The sequence below is a fragment of the Pungitius pungitius genome, chromosome 11, assembly GCF_949316345.1.
Source record: "Pungitius pungitius chromosome 11, fPunPun2.1, whole genome shotgun sequence".
NCBI classification, from domain to species: domain Eukaryota; kingdom Metazoa; phylum Chordata; class Actinopteri; order Perciformes; family Gasterosteidae; genus Pungitius; species Pungitius pungitius.
In genome coordinates, this window is record NC_084910.1 from 14347285 (window position 1) to 14364927 (window position 17643).

The 17643-nt window shown below is 46.7% G+C and overlaps 2 protein-coding genes across 2 annotated transcripts; both read right to left on the bottom strand.

Moving 5' to 3' along the window:
- Positions 1-49: 49 nt before the first annotated feature.
- ntd5 (ntl-dependent gene 5) lies at positions 50-7177 on the bottom strand. Its single transcript, XM_037455087.2, has 8 exons — positions 7086-7177; positions 5966-6100; positions 5450-5641; positions 2517-2643; positions 1562-1638; positions 942-1124; positions 610-807; positions 50-494 (listed from the first exon to the last, which is right to left on the bottom strand). Exons 1-8 carry the CDS (start codon positions 7156-7158, stop codon positions 412-414), a joined length of 1068 nt encoding a protein of 355 aa, XP_037310984.2. The 5' UTR covers positions 7159-7177; the 3' UTR covers positions 50-411.
- A 795-nt stretch (positions 7178-7972) lies between these two features.
- dbpb (D site albumin promoter binding protein b) lies at positions 7973-16594 on the bottom strand. Its single transcript, XM_037454699.2, has 5 exons — positions 15931-16594; positions 15434-15750; positions 14189-14692; positions 11092-11342; positions 7973-10322 (listed from the first exon to the last, which is right to left on the bottom strand). The coding sequence occupies exons 2-5, from the start codon at positions 15621-15623 to the stop codon at positions 10107-10109; spliced, it is 1161 nt and encodes a 386-aa protein (XP_037310596.2). The 5' UTR covers positions 15624-15750; positions 15931-16594; the 3' UTR covers positions 7973-10106.
- Positions 16595-17643: the final 1049 nt, after the last annotated feature.

A 17643-nucleotide genomic window follows, 5' to 3' on the forward strand; every position in this document is an offset into this window, starting at 1 on the left:
CGAGCTGTAGGGGTTTTAAAATGTGTGATGTAGACCCAAGGAAGCCAACCAATTTAACCTTACTTTATTTTTTAACCATTTAAACAACTTACAAGCCACGCGACTTGATGCGTCAACACGGGAATAAAAAGATCACATGGTGAAATGTCACAGAGTACAAACGATACAGCGTGTGTTCATGCGTCATATGTGCATCCTCACACGCATGCAGCGTTGCTGGAGCCGCATGGGGAGGGGGGGGGGAGCACAAGGTGACTCTTGAGGTGGGTTTGCACATGACAAAGGGCCAAAGGTCACAAGCACTGTCCTGAACACGGAGCACAATTGTAGCGCGGGGGCGGGATGCTGAGCGTCTCGGGAGGCGTTCGGCGTTGGGACGCGGCGTCGTGAGTGTTGAACGCATCGGAGTCTTCACTCCACATCATCGGGCCCACACGCGTCGATCTCCGACACCAGCCGGTGAGGGAAGAGTTTAAACTGCAACCATGTGGGCTCTGAAGAAGGAAAAATAAAACATTGAACAAGGTGCAGGGACATTGGAAAAATGGTCAATGTTGTAAATCAACCCCTCCTCGTGATGTTCTGCTTAAACAGACATAGAGCGTTTACCGAGGTAGCAGGCTGGTGTCTGCAGCCTCCCGTCGAAGCACGACTGGGTTGCGGAGAAGCTGCACTGCTTCTTTGAGTGTTTGCAGAAGAACGTCACATTTTCACCGTGAGCAACCAGGGTGTCCGTGACATCAAACGGCCAGCGCTTCACTCCGCCGATCACCACGCGGCTCCGCTGGGCGGGGATGAGGCAGCGAGCTGGGACGGGGATCAAATAAGCATCAAAGTATGATGGACATCAAATGCAAAAGTAAACTGTGTGGATTATCCTCATTTAAAACCCATTTCCATGTGTCCAAATCACACAGGTCTTTGGGATAAACATCCCTCACCTCTGCAGTGTGGTGGAGACGCACTCCAGCTCCCATTTGACAGGCAGGTGACCTTCTGGGGTCCATCCAGCAGGAAGTTCTTTTTACACAGGTAGTGGATGTCGAAGCCAACTTCGTATTCAGTCTTCTGGACGGCCACCACGTAGCCCTGGTCCACCTCTCGAGGAGGCTGGCAGTACACTTCTAAGAGAGGAGCGGATTGTCAGTGCGCTCATTCAGGAGATCCACTAATCTTCAAAAGGTTTAATAGAGGGCTCTTCGTTTATTATCATACTTTTATTATCACACTTTTAGGGGATAATTTACTATATCTTCATATAGTGAAGAGTAGGCTTCCATTCAACAATCCCTCTGAAACAAAGCAGGCCATGCAGCTCCTCGTCTAGCCACTAGATGGCAGAAGAGAACTATGAAATAGAGCAATCTTGATGGAGTTTGTGTGCTTCTGTCTCCTTCTTTAATTCGCTCTTCTTTTATTTTCAAACGAAAAAAAACAGATGAGCATCCCGATAAAGTAGTTATAGTAGTTAGTAGTTGTTCCTTGCAGCTAACCTTAACCTAAAATATGTACACACAGACACATACACACACATGGTCAGTGCAAGATACAGTACGCTTACCTTTACACATGGGGTGAGGATACTGCCAGGTCTGATTATCCTGGCAGAAATTTTCCCTGCTCCCCACTATATCGGCCCTGCAGAGGACAACGAGGGAGAGAGCGATGGAGACAGATGGCAGCTAAGAGAATTGAAAGCTAAGAGCTAAGGATGAAACGCAATGAAGAGAAGGTGTAGATGGTTTCTTTTTCACACTCTGTCTCTCCCTTTCAGAGTGTCTGAATGTTGTGTGCACAGTGCTGGCTGACACATCCACCCTGGCTCATCTTATCCTGTGTATGAGTCAGTGTGGAAAGGGAAGTCAATACCAGATAGACTGTAACAACCTAGTTAGCTCAATGGAGAGATTGTCAGCTGGGAGATCAAAATGAATTCCCTGCCAATCATGGCTAATGACTAAACGTTCCCCAACGCCTCTCCCACAACTGTGGAAAGAAGCTACATAACATTTACTCCACTGTACTGTGGAGTAGATGAGTAGCTCCATTGTATGCTACTTCATACGTCTACTCTTATAGCTTTAGATTAAACCACAGGTTCCTCTGCTTGTGGTGCTTCAGAGGTTCCACCATTCAGTGGCTAACAGCAAAGATTATAGAAAGTTCTGCAGATGCATTAATACATCTATTAACTGACAATGTCAGATTCATCTCTTTTTCTGCAGTAGGGATACGCTTATTATTGCTTTAGGTACATTAAAACTGTACCTTTGTAGGATTTTAAACTCATTAATTCATTGATTGTTGATGTGACTTTTCTCTAAGAAAGGGATCTGAGCTCTTCTTCCATCACAGCTCTGCTGTGATCAAGCCGTCCCTTCCGCTTGAATGCCTCATCTTCACACTCCATCCCCGTCTTCTCACTTTCTCCATTTGTACCTTTCGAATCACTTTAGGTTTTCATAGCCTCCGCCCACGCGCTCGCTTAACCTCCCATCATCCCCCTCAGCTCTTACCCAGACAGGCAGGTGTAGCGGATGGAGGCTCCGGCTGTAGCGTCGCCCTGGATGCTGAAGGTGTCGACGATGTGCTCAGGCAGAGGGCAGCTTGGGGTGGAAGCAGGTTCGTCAGGTGACCGAGTCTCTGTTGGTCAAAGAAGAAGAGCACAAGTACTGTTAAAGATACCTCAGTGCAAGTACCGGTCCTTCATCTTAACAGTTGCATCTCCCCGTAGCAGAGGAGGAATTTACTCAAGTGATGCACTAAAGCACAATTTGGAAGTACTTTCAATTTGTAATCTATTGTACTTTTCACTTGATGTGGCTTCTAGTTACCATGCAGATAAAAGCTGTGATCACAAAACCTTACGCAACATTGTGCGTTGTTGCAGACTACTGCCAAATGGTGTAAAAACGACTAAAGCTCCTTCTCAACCAGCTACTGGACTAATAAGCTGCTTAATGCAATGGTTATAATTATTGCAACAATGCATCTTCTCAGTAATACCTCTTAGTGTAAAGCTCCTTGGAGAAAACGCTCATTTGTGATTCAAAAGCGTAAACACATACGCAGAGAAGCAATCAGAATCAGCGTGAAACCGACAAGTCCGGATGGGATTTTGCAGGTGACAACCATTAGAAAAGAAGGACTCCGTGTGTCGTTCTATTTAAGTTCAAATAACCCTTCTTAGGTAATACCTCAAAGTTCGCTATATATCTGTGATTGTATAACACCTGGCTCTTTCCTGGACGTTTGAGTGGCTCACGCTGGAAATATAAATATCAAGAGTGGTGCTTGGAGAGAGGCTGGAGCGACCCAAGCTCCATCAAGCGCGGGTTTGGGAGCTGAACGCGGCTTTGAAAGGAAGAGGCAGCTCTTGCCTGAGGCCAGTCTTAGGTATTTGAAACCGAGGAACGTTAATACAAGAAATGTAAAGGGACCTATGGGAGAGGGAGAGTTACGAGTCTTATTTGGCTGCGGATGAAAGCCCGAAGCTCAGTTCTGTTTTCACATATCGCCCTCCTTCTCCTGCCTCTCCTACTGCTGCCACCTACACACGCTGCTGCACCAAACAGCTACCAAGCAGGTATCTCAAATTCATCTTTCCCCCCCCAAATTTTTTTCCAAAAGAGTGATTTTGAAAGAACCGCAACGTTAAACACACAGCCATCCGATTGAGAGCAAAGATATAAAAGGTTTTTACTTGTGTTCATCTCCCCACAAACACACACACACACACACACAGATGCGTGCAAACCGAGAGAGAAAAAAGCCTTGGGCTGCATGCTTGTCCTTGGCTCCCATTGTACACAGAGACCTTATCAGAGGCCTCAGATGGAAGAGGATGAGAGGAGAAGGAGATGAGAGGAAAAGAGGACGAGAGAAGAGAGCAGAGGAGAGGAGAGCAGGGAACAGAAAGGCCCGAAGCAGCATGAGCAAGAGAGAGCTCTCTGACTCTCCTGACTGTGATCTGTCGCCTACGCACAGACACGCACAACACACAACACTTACACATGTGCACCCCCCCCTCTCCTCCCCCTCCTCAACCACACAAACTCACACAAACACACACAAACACACACATCGAATGTATAGAGAAAAAAAAAACTGCCTCTCTTCCATAAACGCACACACACACACACACACACTGGCTACAGACGCACATTCACACCCGCTCTGTGCCACTTTGACAGTGATTGGCCACCCACTGCCTCTCAACACGCATGAAGGAGCTCGACTCACACTCTAACACAAACGCACAGGACACACACACACACACACACACAAACCCTCTGACACGTTCCAAACCCACCTACCTTCTGTCTGTCTCTCAGCAGGAGGATATACTCTACACGAGAAACAGAGAAAGAGACGATGCCTCGTATCCTTATTTAACATCTTTGAAAAGATAAATAATCAGGAGGGTGAGATCCAGCTGGTTGAGGATTCCTAAGAAAGCATATTTACTGTGGCGCTGCTGCGTTTAATGCAGGATTCTGACCTAGAGAGCTGGGAATATGTTGTTTTTATCTGATGCTTCTGATATTTCTGATTGAAAGGAGCAATAAGGAAGAACAGTTGGTGAGATGAGTTGAGAAACTAATAAGTATTGAAGCCTTTTATTCGTGTACTGCTGAGCATCCTTGGAACAGATTTGGCCACTTCCAAATTTTGTGAATTTTCTTTTTTGTAAGGGCAGCAAAAATGTGATTGATCTTACTTCATGATGATCTGAAGGCTCAGAGGTACTCTAGTTGGGAATGAACTTTAAACACTGGAAGTCCTTTGTGTCGCCTGTCAGGTACACATGCTTTGGTTCAAATGTGTTGACCACTCCATTCTGGCCCCTATTGGCCTACCAAAACGCATTTTTAAATCAAAGCTGGTCACATGACAGTTTTAAGGTCAATTGAAAGTTTGCACAAAATCCCGACAGGACAGAAGCTTTGAATTGAATTTGAATTGGTATAAACGAATTTGGGATTTTGAATAGTGTACGTACAAACACACATACGTGCATGTGCATTCATATGATCTGCACACAGTTCAGCTTTCCCCTCCTCTTTAAACTTATCAACAGTTCATCTGTAAAATCTTCCTACGGCCAACGTGAACAACTAAAGCTCCGGTTGCCATGGTGATGAGGAGAATGGGTCCCAGTTGTGCAATGTCTCAGCCGGCACAACCACATATTCCTGAACATCTCTCTCTCTCTCTCTCTCTCTTTCTGTCTAAGTACATTGCATGAACAATAAATCCACAATGAAAGCTATGTTTAATCCTCGCCCCCATCATGGACCACCAACTGCACACATGTTGTACCATGCTGCCACAACCACTGCTGCGGTTAAAGTAGCAACATTCAATTTGAGTAAGTAACAAACACCACAGCAACATTTTCATGAAGTCATTGTTATAATGGAGTTCTCTCTGTTGAACTCAAACCCACCTGTGCAGATGGGCTCATCCCCACTCCATTGTCGGTCACCTTGACAACGGCGGATGGTGGCGTCCAGGCCATTGGGCAACGCGAATCCTGGCTTGCAGCGTACTTCGAGCAGGGCAGAGAAGGAGTGAGTGGGAGAGAGGAGACGAGCCTCTGAGTCTTCACGGGGGGGCAGGGGCCAGGGACAAGTTCGACCTGAGGGGACGGGAGACAGTCCAGAGGGAGGCGAGACAATCTCACAATGTGCTGGATTGTTAAAAAAAAAAGGAACGAATGAGGCCGTATAACTAGACGCATTCACAATGGCCACTTTTACAACGCACAACACAAAGCTTGTGTTCCACGCCTCGAGCCCAGATTTAGTGCTCGACCGGAGGCTCTTTATTTTCCATTGAAAACACACAAACAGATGTGTGTTGGCACAGCTGCGTTTAGACACGCAAACAGTGTTAATTACCCCGAAGTCCACGATGGTGTTTGCGGTGACGACTCAAGACACACACGCATGCAAACAGTTACCTGGAGCCACACAGCTGAGACCACACTGGCCGTCACACAGGCACTGGCGCTTGCTGCCACAGTCCCGGTCGGCCTTGCAGGGCCGAGGACACGTCCTCCTGCTCTCCTGTCCCAGAAGTCTGTCCGGACACAAGCCTGGGGGTGACACCACACACATCGTCGGCACAGTGAGTGACCCTTCGTTTGCTCCGCCCTCGTAAAAAAAAAAAAAAACGCAAACGTCGTGGGGCTGTAATGAGATTTGTTTGGCAACTGCTTTGTGTTTTGTTTAAAGGAAAGGGGAATTCAGAGTGGGTGGCCGGGCAAATAGTTGCCACCCAGGATGCCAGATCAATACGTATTTAGATGGCAGGCTTTATTTGCCCTTCGGCTATCTTGTTTTTTTCCCTCAGGAAAGTTACTTCTGCGAATAGTTTTGGTGTATAACTGAACAGGTTCAGTGTACAGGAATAATCTGTAAACCTCCTCATTTCTCCATTTGTATTCCATCACACACCGTAAAAAAAACAAAACATGGAAAACGGTGCAGCGTTGCCAACATCGACACACCCTCAATGTACAGAATTTGAGGGGGAGAGAAAAGGGGAGAGAAGGGGTGAGTGAGACAGGGTTCCCCGTTATTCATTTCTTAGAATGAAAGCATGTGTGCTACTGTATCCGCTCTCCCAAAGCTATGGGACCACGACGTGTGCTGCAAACAGCACGGACACAGTGTACCGTTCATATGGGGAGCAGCTATGATACGAGAAAACACAACAACAAGTGACCTCACTTCATGAAACGGGGGCTAAGAGGGTTGTAGAGTCACCGTTCAGGGTGTGTTGAAAGTCTGGTGTTTCACCACAGGGCACGCATCCCATATTTGACAAAAAAAACTTGCAGAAAACTTACTTCGATGACTTAAGTGACTCACCCGTGTATCGTATGGTTTTGACAACACAAACTATTACATTCTTCTAGTTTATCATAATTAGCATGCAAAATGCATTTCCCTGACTAATTGCCCCCGTGATGACCATCTTTACGTTTAAATGGAGCTAGAGAGCAGGGGCAGGATTAAAAGCAGTCCAGCTGTGTTGGTGGTGTGTGGCGGGCTCAGTGCTCGCCCAGGTGTGCTTACCTGCAGCCTGCGGGGACACCGCTCCAGTCAGAGCCCAAAGGGACAGCAGCAGCAGCAGCAGGGCACGGTCCATCCTTCAAGCCGGGCCTCAGACGATATGAGGGAGGGACCGGCAGACACGGCATTTTAAGGAGGAGGGGGTGAGGGGGGGGGGGGGCAAAGGGTGGGAGGGAGCAGAGCGTGGGGGGTGAATGGAGCCAGGAGCACACATCTGGTTTGCGTTGTGGAGGACAGAATTGGGGAAAATTCCAGTCTGAAGGACCTTTCACCCATTTCTGTTGGGTTATCAGATGAAGGGGGTGATGTGCGCACATGGTAACAATAAACAAACAGGGAATGCAAACAACACTTGATGCTCTCCTAATCATCCCGGGCCCGGGGTGACCTGCATCTGCAATGCCCTCTTCACAGCACAACATTAAAACCCACATTAGACCCTTTTTCAATAATTCATTTGATAGTAATTTCATATTTATTCTCATTGATATTTTTGGGGGGGATTTTAAAGAACTGTTGGCGAAGCACCAAAGAATGGCTTATTATTTGCCCCACAAGTAGAAATGTCATCTTCAAGGGAGTAGCGTTGTATTCGTTGGGCAAGAACGCACGTTTGGCGCGCTCTGTCCATCAAAGGAATGAACGCAATGTGAACCAACGGGGAGTATATCAAAACAAGTCTGGCGACATTTTACCACATATTAAAGTCTGTTTATCGGGCTCAAGTTGATAAATGAAGGAGCGGTCCTCCTGAAATGTGCCCTCTGCTTCCGATCCTCTCGGGTAACACTTGGATTTCATTCAAGATGCAGGCCCACGGGGCTCGAGGGAAGCTTTTAAAACCAATAAAAAGGACAATAAAATGGGGAATAAACAGCGGAGCCGAGCAGTAGTGAATGAGAACAATCTTTTATTGGTGTTTTTGGAAAAATCTTGACTACATCCAAATAACCAGCACCCAGTGGGCTGGACACAATGGACACCACTGATGCAGCAGGGCAGTTGTAGTTCAACAAGAGTCACTAAAAGATTCACCAGACCACATGTGTGAGGATATTAGAGACTACATCCTGTTGGGAGAGGAAACAATCACTGATTGAGGTGATAAAGGCTGAAATAAACCAACAAGGAGCATATCGATAGTGTGCATAGTCCGTACACAGCGGGGAACAGAAGAGGTCGTCACGAAAGGTAAAGTAAGTCCGCATGAATATCATGTTCAAGTTACTGAAGCTTTTGGGATCGGCAGTCAGAGGAACCCCCGGCGGCAGCGGTGTCCGTAGTAGAAGTGAGTAACGCCTGGAGGTCCGAACGGCAGACTGAGGGTTTTGTTTTTTTTGTTTTCTCATTTGAAAAGTCTTTTTGAGGAACAACGAAGATCGAAAGGTAGTTTCCAGGTGGAACAGATCGGGTTCATCCAAAGAAAGGAAATCATTCAATAGTATAGAACAGCAACAACAAGAGGGGTAATCATCATAATCATAACAATAATAATACCAGTAAGGGTCATAAAAGGGGTTAAAAGCACATTCTATCACTAGTCATCCTTCCTCAGGAACATAACATAGTGTACCATGCTCCATGTGTAGGTGTTGTGGATACACATAGAAATAGATACAGTAGAAAGTAAAGAGCAATAAAAGGAGTAAACCGTAAGGAAGGAGCAGTATTGAAAAAAGCCCTAAATAGCAACAAGCTTTGTGGATCAATATAGGAAGTTTTGGCTTTTATTTCTCCCAGAAATCTGAGAAATTAACACTATTCCACTCAACGGGGGGGTAGTAAACCCATCTCCTGGAATACATCAAACACACACAATAGTACAGGCCTATCCAATATACAACAACGTTTCTGCCCCCATAACATTGCTCATCATAGTGTGTTCATAAAGTAGAGTAAAGTAACGATGTGCGTCCGGCCGGGAAGATTGATGCCTATTTGAGAAAAAACGACACAATACTGAGATGGAGACACGGGGGGGGGGGGGCAAAATGTTGTGGGACAGAGTTCGCACACGACTGAAAGAAGGGGGATTGACCGCAAGGGAGAGCGGACAGAAATAGAGCAGCCGGGTACGAAAAAAAAAAACAAGAGGGAGAGAAACGTCCCGGCGATTTCGAAAGAGCGGATCAGTCACCCGGGTTTTCACCGGCTTCAGGTGGGATACGACAAGACGCCAGAGTGGACTCAGAGGCCTCAACCGGGACAGATGGGAAGGGGATTGAGTGTGGACGATTCGAGTGTGGACTCGTGACGGGCGAAACCAATCGCACGAAGTTCAGCTCAAAGTACAGAGGAATAATATTGTTGAGGGACTGAAGACGATGAGAGAAGGGGGTGAAAGTGGTTGGAACGGAGCGTAGCGGAGTGTCTGCAGTGTGACGTCTCCTCTTGTCGCTCTCCAGCACGTTCGCGGTGACACAAACCGGAAAAGGTGAAAAAAAAAAAAAAAGATTAAGTGCTTGAATATAAATCAACAAGAATGTTGAACTATACGATTTATAAGATCATTTTTGCTCTCTATATTACAAATGTTACACGCGTCCTCGCCCCCGCTGCTGCATCCTGACCACAATGATCAAGTCGAAAAATACCCATCGATGTCTGACCACCTGTTAAACGTCTCCTGACTCATCTGTAATAAAAAGATATTTACCATTACTTTCCCCTGTCTCTATGTAGAAAATGTACAAAATTATTCTCCAAATTTGCTCTCCCTCAAATTTTTCTTAAGTATTATAAAAATATACAATTCTCCGATAACAAAACTCTTAAAAGTCACATCTTTTCATCTGTTAAATTATTCTCTCCATCTTTCACTTTTAAGAGTTGACACCTCAACAAAACAAGACACCTGAGCTTCAATACGCAAATCCCCCCCCCCCCCCCCCCCCTCGTCTTTTACATTCATAATCATCATCATCATCATCACCACCATCACCGGTTCCTCCATTCTGTCCATCGGGCCACACCAACAATTCAGAGTCCTAAATTGAATCCAGCTTATGTTCTGATTCCGATTCATCACTGGTCAGCGAGGCGGTTCTCGTATTTATTCAGGATGTTGCGACAGCGGCCCAGTTCCTTCCGGATCTCGGCCACTTCCTGTCGGAGGGCGGCGTTTTCTCTCTCCAGGTAGGCGGCGCGCACCGATATTTGGTTCTCCTTGAGGCGGCGAGCGTCTCGGGAACGCTTTGCCGCTTCATTGTTTTTATACCTCCTGGTCCAGTACTTCTCATCCTAACAGAGGACAGGAAAATACAGCACTTCATTGTACTTCAATAGGTATGTAAATACTTGCATGTATTGTATTCTTGTGTATTCGGTGTTACGGGTGTTTGAATGGGATGTTCCTTTCCCATGCTACATCCTCAGAATTTGGCAAGATAGTGTGTTTGCCCCTTTATTCCTAACCTGCTTTTTCCCCTGTATGTACCTATTGTTTATTTACAAAATATATATATAATGAATTTAGTAATGTATACCATGTTATTATAAGAATAAGACATTTTTTAATTAAAAAGATGGCTGTAACTTATTAAATGTGAGGATTTGCTGCTTTGCTCTTTGATATGGAATTAGAAGATAACTATTTGGGAGTTTCGGTTGGACAACAAAAGCAGTGAGAACCGGTGCTGACGCAGTATTTATTAATGTAGGATCCTGCGAAAATTGATACTGATTTGATTGGTGTTGGTCAGTGGGTTTTTTAATTATTTTATGTCATTCATGTATTCAATATTAGATGTTTAATACATGCATACAATTATATTAATAATAATATTATATTTTGTGTTTTATTTTATTTTTATTCTTATTATAAATATTGCTTTATTTTGTGATTATATTTTTATGTGCAAAGCTGCAGTTCTTGTGAAAGGTGCACCAATAAATGTTATTATTTCGATCAGTTTAAAAACCCAGAATGAATGACCTATTCCTGGATTTAATGGACTTGATCTCTCAAGGTGACATGGACACCACGGCTCTGAATTCAGACCGCTCTCACCTTCAAGCCGTCGGGCACCAGGATCTTGCGGGCCTTCTTGATCATGGGCTGCGGCTTGAGTTCCTCTTCGCTGAAGGAGTGCCTCCTGGGGTCGTAGTTCTGCTGGCCGGACATGTCCATGTCCGAAGAATCCATGTCGTACATGCCGACCCCGTCCGGACCGCTGTCCGTGGGCGTGAGCAGAGGTGGACAGGAGGACGAAGAGGAAGAAGAGGGAGACTCACAGGAGTCGTTCATGCTGGTCTGACTCCCTGCAATCAAAGAGAAGAAGCACCTTGTATTACACGCTTTCACATTGAAACACATCTATCTGGAAATTCAAACTTCAGCAGAGCAGCTGAAGACAGCGGCCTGATAAGACAACAGTAAAAATGCATGCAGCACTACATCATGATGACCACCAGGTGGAAGCAGAGAGCTTCTTTCTTCCCGGGATCAACAACAAACAACATCCTCTGCCCTCAACTTATTCCATAGAATTGACAATGTTATCATGAACAGGGACAGCGTCTATTTACTCTGAACATACACACAAAAATATAATCTAAAACATCCTTTTTTAAGCTTACAGATAAACAGATAATGACACAGATATTGTCAATGAAAGGCTCAAGCTATTCCAGAATGGTTTTATTTCTACCGTAACTCTCATATATACACAAGCACTGCTCCCTGGGTTGGATCAAAGATATACATATGGTTTATTGCACGGCAGCAAACTCATTATATAATAAAAGCATAACCCAAATCTGTCATTGTGTGTATTACTACAGTTACCATTGCCTTGATGTTCCCGGTTGACAAACCAACACTTAACCACAACCACGGGAATTCCGTTTATTCATCTGGTGATATTGCCTATTATTATTAATTAATTAATACAAATGCTGGTACACAAAAACCAACAGTCTCTTTAAGTGAGGTCAGTATAGGATGACACCTCAACCCACCTCCCCTTTAAGGCCCGATTCCCCTCTCTCAAATTGGATTTCCCTTCCAATAAGAGCCCATATCTTCCACAGAGAGTTCATATAACTCACTGGGGCAAGTGTCAAGCCAAAGAGTGATCTGATAAGTTCGACTGTTAACAAAAACCCCCGTGGAGCGATTTAACCGGGCCAAAGGAACATAACATGACAAACACAGAAGATAAGTCACCATTGTACCTCCCTGCACAGACCACAGACCGCAGTCTGTGTGCCTTTAATCCCACAAAGCTGATAGTTTATAAGGGGTTAATATGTGGAAAGAAAGAAAGAAAACTAGAAAAAGCTAATCTGGTTCCCTAAATCGATATTTGTTGCCCCCTGTAATATACGAGCTGCTATGACATGACTAATGGCTGCATGATGCCCCGGTATTATCGGGGGCATATTTCCACACCAGGTGTTCCCTGATGGCGTTCCCATGTTTCACAATGACAGCCAAAAACAAATTAAAAAGCGCTTTCACGGGCACCGAGATGAAGCGGAGCACGTCACCAGAACAACATAATCAGCGGGTGTAAACAAACACTGCCAGCGACACGGAGGCTAGATGTGATGCACATGTTCCCTCCGCGTGTGACTAAAGCGGGAGATCGTAGCCATTTATGCCGCACGAACCCCACAGCGCCGAGGGGTCGGCGCGCGGCGAAGGAATGAAGATCTGCAAGGCCTCGGCCCTCCCCGAGGCACGCGGCTGCTTCAGGAACGCAGCCGCACAGAGTGGGTTTGGCGCACCTCTGTCTCAATGTGTTTCAACCTTGAGAGAACCGGAGACTTTGGCTTTTTATGAAAACATTGCAGGCACTTCCTGCTCCGTTTCTAAATGATGCTGCCGATTCCAATGCAGCTCCTTAAGTTTACAAGCTCTGACGAGAAAATGATTCAGGAAAGTCACCTGAGCCGCATAGAAGTTCATGAACTTCATAGACGCTAAATGTTTACGCTCTATGTTCTCCTGCTGGAATCTCAAATGGTTTCAAGATTTGAATATGAAGTGGTTTGTCATCCAAATGCATGGCACCTTATCATGCAACACAAAATGCAACAATCAGAGTCGGCAAACATGCACTTTGTCACCCGAGTGTCCCGCGTCCCCCTCCCGTGCACGGCATAAAACTGTCCTCTGCATATCAGGGCCCTTAAAGTCATTCATCTGCGCTCAAGCGTCCGGCAGCAGCAGCGCGGGGGAACTCTTCCTGTTGCCTTCTCCACGTCCTCCCCCCCTCCTTCCCTCCCTCCCTCCCTCCTCCTCCTCCTCCCCCCCCCCGTGGGCTCCTCCTCCATGTCTGCTGGCCCTGCCTCTAGTTCCCTCGCTCCAGCCCTCACTGGCCTCGGCACGTGTACCGACGCACACACATGGCTGTGGCGTGTGAAGTGGGGAGAGATTTAAAGACACGCAACCTGCAAGGACTCGGGCGCTCTCCCTCTCTCCCTTCGCTCTGTCCCTCCCTCCCTCCCGCTAAACTCTCTCTGTCTCTTGGCACTGTTTTGACCCCGCTGCACATTTATAATGGGCTTGGGCTGAATGCTGATTGTGTTGCACACTGCAGTACGCGGATCACATGCCCAACTAAACCGAGCCTCCTTGTGAGTTTGACTCGTCAAGGGGCGAGACTTCTTTCTTTCGACCCTTGTGCCTTTTCCTCTTCTCTTCTCTCCACGGCTCCCTCTCCCGACTCCGAGCCCCGCAGCCACGCTACAAAAAAAACGTCTGACGCGGTGGAGCGGCCATTTCTACACTCGCTGCTTTTCCCTCTTTCAAATTGACTTTGCGTGCGGAGGCCACGTGACGCTATCTCTTTTGCCTTCAGTTTGACCCCAGAGGTCATTCAAAAAATTGCTTCGTCACCCTTGTGTTCTGCTGTAAATGCAGAGCTAAAGTGCTGAATCACCAGCTATGGGGACATTTAACCTTACTCACATAAATACCATTATTTATTGTAGGCTCTACTTGTCCCGTATAAGGGGACAATTTGTCTCTTTCAGCAAAACCATCGTCCATGATATTGGTGTTTTGAACTGATACATTTCTTTGTATTTTTTTAAACGACCGTTCCTCGGCCACTTTTTGAACTCTCTAAGAACAAAGCGGTTCGTGTAAGTGAACTCACCATGCAAACAGTCATTTCCACCTCCGAGGCTCTGCGGCTGAGCCACCTCCAAACCAATGAGCGATGGGGAAGAAGAGGAAGAAGGCGATGAAGACGAAGAGCCAGGTGGAGATGAGGGCGGTAGGCACTGGGAGCTCTGGTTGGGCACGGCTGACTGGGAGCTCTGCGATGGGATCTGGGCTGAACTGGAGCTGTTGTTATTATGCACGTTGCCCATTCCGTTTTCGGTCAGAAACTCCTCCAAGTCCATGTACTGAAGCTGGAAAAGGCCCCCGTCTGCCGGCAGGGTGCGATCCCACAAGAGGGGCCCCAAGAACTGGTTGAAACTTCCTCCTCCATTCGCTCCACCGCCACCACCACCTCCCCCCCCTCCTCCTCCTCCTCCTCCTCCTCCACCTCCTCCTCCTGCACAGCCGTTACTGTTAGCACTGCTGCCTATTGCACTGCCATTCCTCATGGGGCACACTCCCATGGAGTCCTCATCAACGTCCAGCCTCTCTTTGTCTATCAGAGATAACAGAGCAGAATCAAAATAACAACAGATTGAAGATGATGAAGATCAACTTTCAGGACACATGAGAGTTCTTTCACAGAAGGAGACATTTTAGTCAGTGAGACAGAGTCAACCCATCCGGGGCGGCAAGATTGTTCATGAGATTCACTTTTTGCAACATCTCCCTTTCGTTCCCATGTCCCACACACAGGCGCACACACACACACACACACACACACACTCGCACAGATGGACCAGATGGCGACTGAGTTGCAGCGTTAAGCAAGAGCCAAAACCAATTTGTTGTCATAGCGCGTGCGTAAGCTCCCCAACAAATCTCACAATACTTGAAGGCACGTTTTGGGAAGTGCACGGCATTACAGCTAAACCCAAACGTGTTACCGCTCATTTTAATCTGGATCCTGATTGGAAGTCGCAGCCTCGGGATTAGAGACCCAGGTGAATAGCCGTCAGGGTCACAGACGTGTCATCGTGTAAGCGTGCGAGGAAGGTGCGTCGGACTTTGGTGACGTGAATGCGACGAATGCAACGATTGATATACATTCATATATAAATATATGCATATAATGTTTCCCATTGGTGTTGTAATAAATGCACCAGTGGGTGGAACAGAGGGGAATGATTTATTCATGCTCTGTCGCTGCACATATTGGAGATGGGCCGTGTCATGTGCACTGGGCACAAACAGCACTGTCACAGAGTGGCCGTTCACCCGAGCGAGAGCGCCTCACCTTTTGCATCACATGGTGTTTTTAAGCGTTGGTCTCCCTTTATGGGGTGCTGCAGGAGGGACTTGAGACCCGCCATAGAGCTGAGTTGCCCCCCCGGGAGAGAGCCCGCAGGCTGGGTACAACTTCCAAACTGTGGGCTCGTGCCGGCCGGCAGCTCGGGGTTCGGAAGCTGGGAGACCTGCCTGGACATCCCGGTCCAGATGGGGTCGGTAGAAAGACAGGTCTACAGGGGGGCAGGGGAGGGGGGGGGGCACTTGAAGGGGCGTGGCGGACTGACCGGAGAGTCTACCAATGGGACGAGTAGGCTGGATGGCTGCCTGTGAGTGAGTGTGTGTGTGTGTGTGTGGGAGGAAGGGGGAGGTGAGGGGGTGGAGAGAGAGAGAGAGTTTTGAGAAGAGTCCATGCAGGATAAAGCCACCATTGTAATGCAATAACAAGTATGAGTACAGAATTGATGACGCAGATTATTCATACTTTAAAAACTTAAATTGAGTTACCTTTCACCTCGGGTTGTGCAGAGTTCCTTATTTCCTTGCAGAAATGTTTTCATCGAAATACTCCATTGCAGTGGAATGCTGTTAAAATGCTTCAGCAGATCAAGCTTTAATTCTCGGTGAAGTGGGAGGGACACTCAGACTATGTGAGACAGAATACTGTCCATAATAAAAAACGTCAATAACACTAAGACATCAAAATGACAACGAAACGAAACGCACCGGAAAGGAAAATGTTACAATTAAAACTTATAGAATAAGATCCCGAGTTAACCGTTCGCGAAATCAAAACGAATATCCTCAAAATAGTTGCAAAGCAGAGGTCCGTCAAAACAACAAAACTGTTTGTACAAAATAAAAAAATGCACAGCGACGAGAGCAGTGACTGTATTGGTCAGATGACAAGTTGTATTGGTGTTTCTCTGCTGTAGCGCGCGGGTGTCCGTCGGGGGGGGTGAGAGGGAGGAGGGGGGGTCGTTTCCTCGTTCTCTGTCTGTACTTTTTTTTTGCATCCGGGGAATCCAGTCACGGGCGCACGGGCTTAGGTCTGCGAGGGCCGCGCGACGTCCACGTCCGATTGTCCTCTCTCTCTGTCACTCTCTCCCGCTCTTCCTCTCTCTCCCTCCCCCCCTCTCAGCTGGAACGGACACGAGCAGTTCACGTGACGTCACACCTCGCGGAACAAGCGAGTGAGGCGCGAGGAGGGCGGGACTACGGATTTAACAGATCTCTTTATACTGGTTTTATAATTTATGAGCGTCACCTCCTTCTCGCTGTTTGTTTTGTCTGACCGATATAAACCCGGTGACGTTTTTACATGGTTTGCTTATATGATGCAGAAATCCCAATACAAAGTAGATATTTAGGAGATATACCAACAACCAACGGTCTTTAAACTAGTGGCGTGACGTCACATGCAAATTGACGCCTCATTCGCTGTTGACCTCGTGTCATAATCAGGGAGTCAGGACTGGAAACGTGACGGTGCTGTTTGTTTCTCAGGCAAGAGGAACGTTTCAGCACGTGGCCTCGCGGCGCACAATAGCTCGTTCCAGCTCACGTGTGGGAGGCACGCGGAGACGAAGCCTGTGAGCTCGCGTCTCTGCCGCCGATTGGCTCCGGATACTCGTGGCTCCGCCCACGACAAGCGCTGATTGGACCGAAATAGGTCGCGTAAACCTGCCAGCTCGGATTCTCTTCCCCCCGCCTTCGGTGCGTGCCACTGCCGCGTGAGACCAGTTGGAAACACAGAGAACGCTGGGGCCTGGGCTCCTGTACAGTTGCAGCGCACATGTAAAACATGACTTGGACAAGTAGAGGTTCACAAATAAACAGCTCCATACACAAAGAATGCACGCAATGTGAATATAGGAGCTTTGAGCCACCTGGATCCCACCTGAAATGACAGTGGTTATGACATGTTTTTGTTTGAAAATGTTTTTTTTGTCTTTCTGAATACAAAAACACATTTTAACATGTACAATTTTTCTTCTTCACTTTATGGTGTAACCGTCAGTAAAACAAAACATTGTGGCTTATTAAAGATTTTAACTGTTTGAGATATTATTGACATTAAATCAATGATTTAAAATCACACTAAAATAAAAAAATATCAAATGTGAATTCAACATTTGAGTTCAAAAACATGCCAGACTACATTCCACCCTAAACCTCTTTCATTTTTTCTATCGCATGACTGAAGCATTTTGTTTACTT

What these genes read in the sequence shown, in the direction of transcription:
- dbpb (XM_037454699.2), bottom strand. Translation starts at nt 15,623, where the DNA reads ATGTCCAGGCAGGTCTCCCAGCTTCCGAACCCCGAGCTGCCGGCCGGC. An exon ending in AACACCATGTGATGCAAAAG is followed by an intron (nt 14,693 to 15,433) that starts GTGAGGCGCTCT and finishes TATCTCTGATAG; the next exon opens with ACAAAGAGAGGCTGGACGTT. An exon ending in TGGTGCCCGACGGCTTGAAG is followed by an intron (nt 10,323 to 11,091) that starts GTGAGAGCGGTC and finishes GTCCTCTGTTAG; the next exon opens with GATGAGAAGTACTGGACCAG.
- ntd5 (XM_037455087.2), bottom strand. Translation starts at nt 7,158, where the DNA reads ATGGACCGTGCCCTGCTGCTGCTGCTGCTGTCCCTTTGGGCTCTGACT. An exon ending in GGATGAGCCCATCTGCACAG is followed by an intron (nt 2,644 to 5,449) that starts GTGGGTTTGAGT and finishes TTTGACCAACAG; the next exon opens with AGACTCGGTCACCTGACGAA. An exon ending in TCCTCACCCCATGTGTAAAG is followed by an intron (nt 1,125 to 1,561) that starts GTAAGCGTACTG and finishes CTCCTCTCTTAG; the next exon opens with AAGTGTACTGCCAGCCTCCT.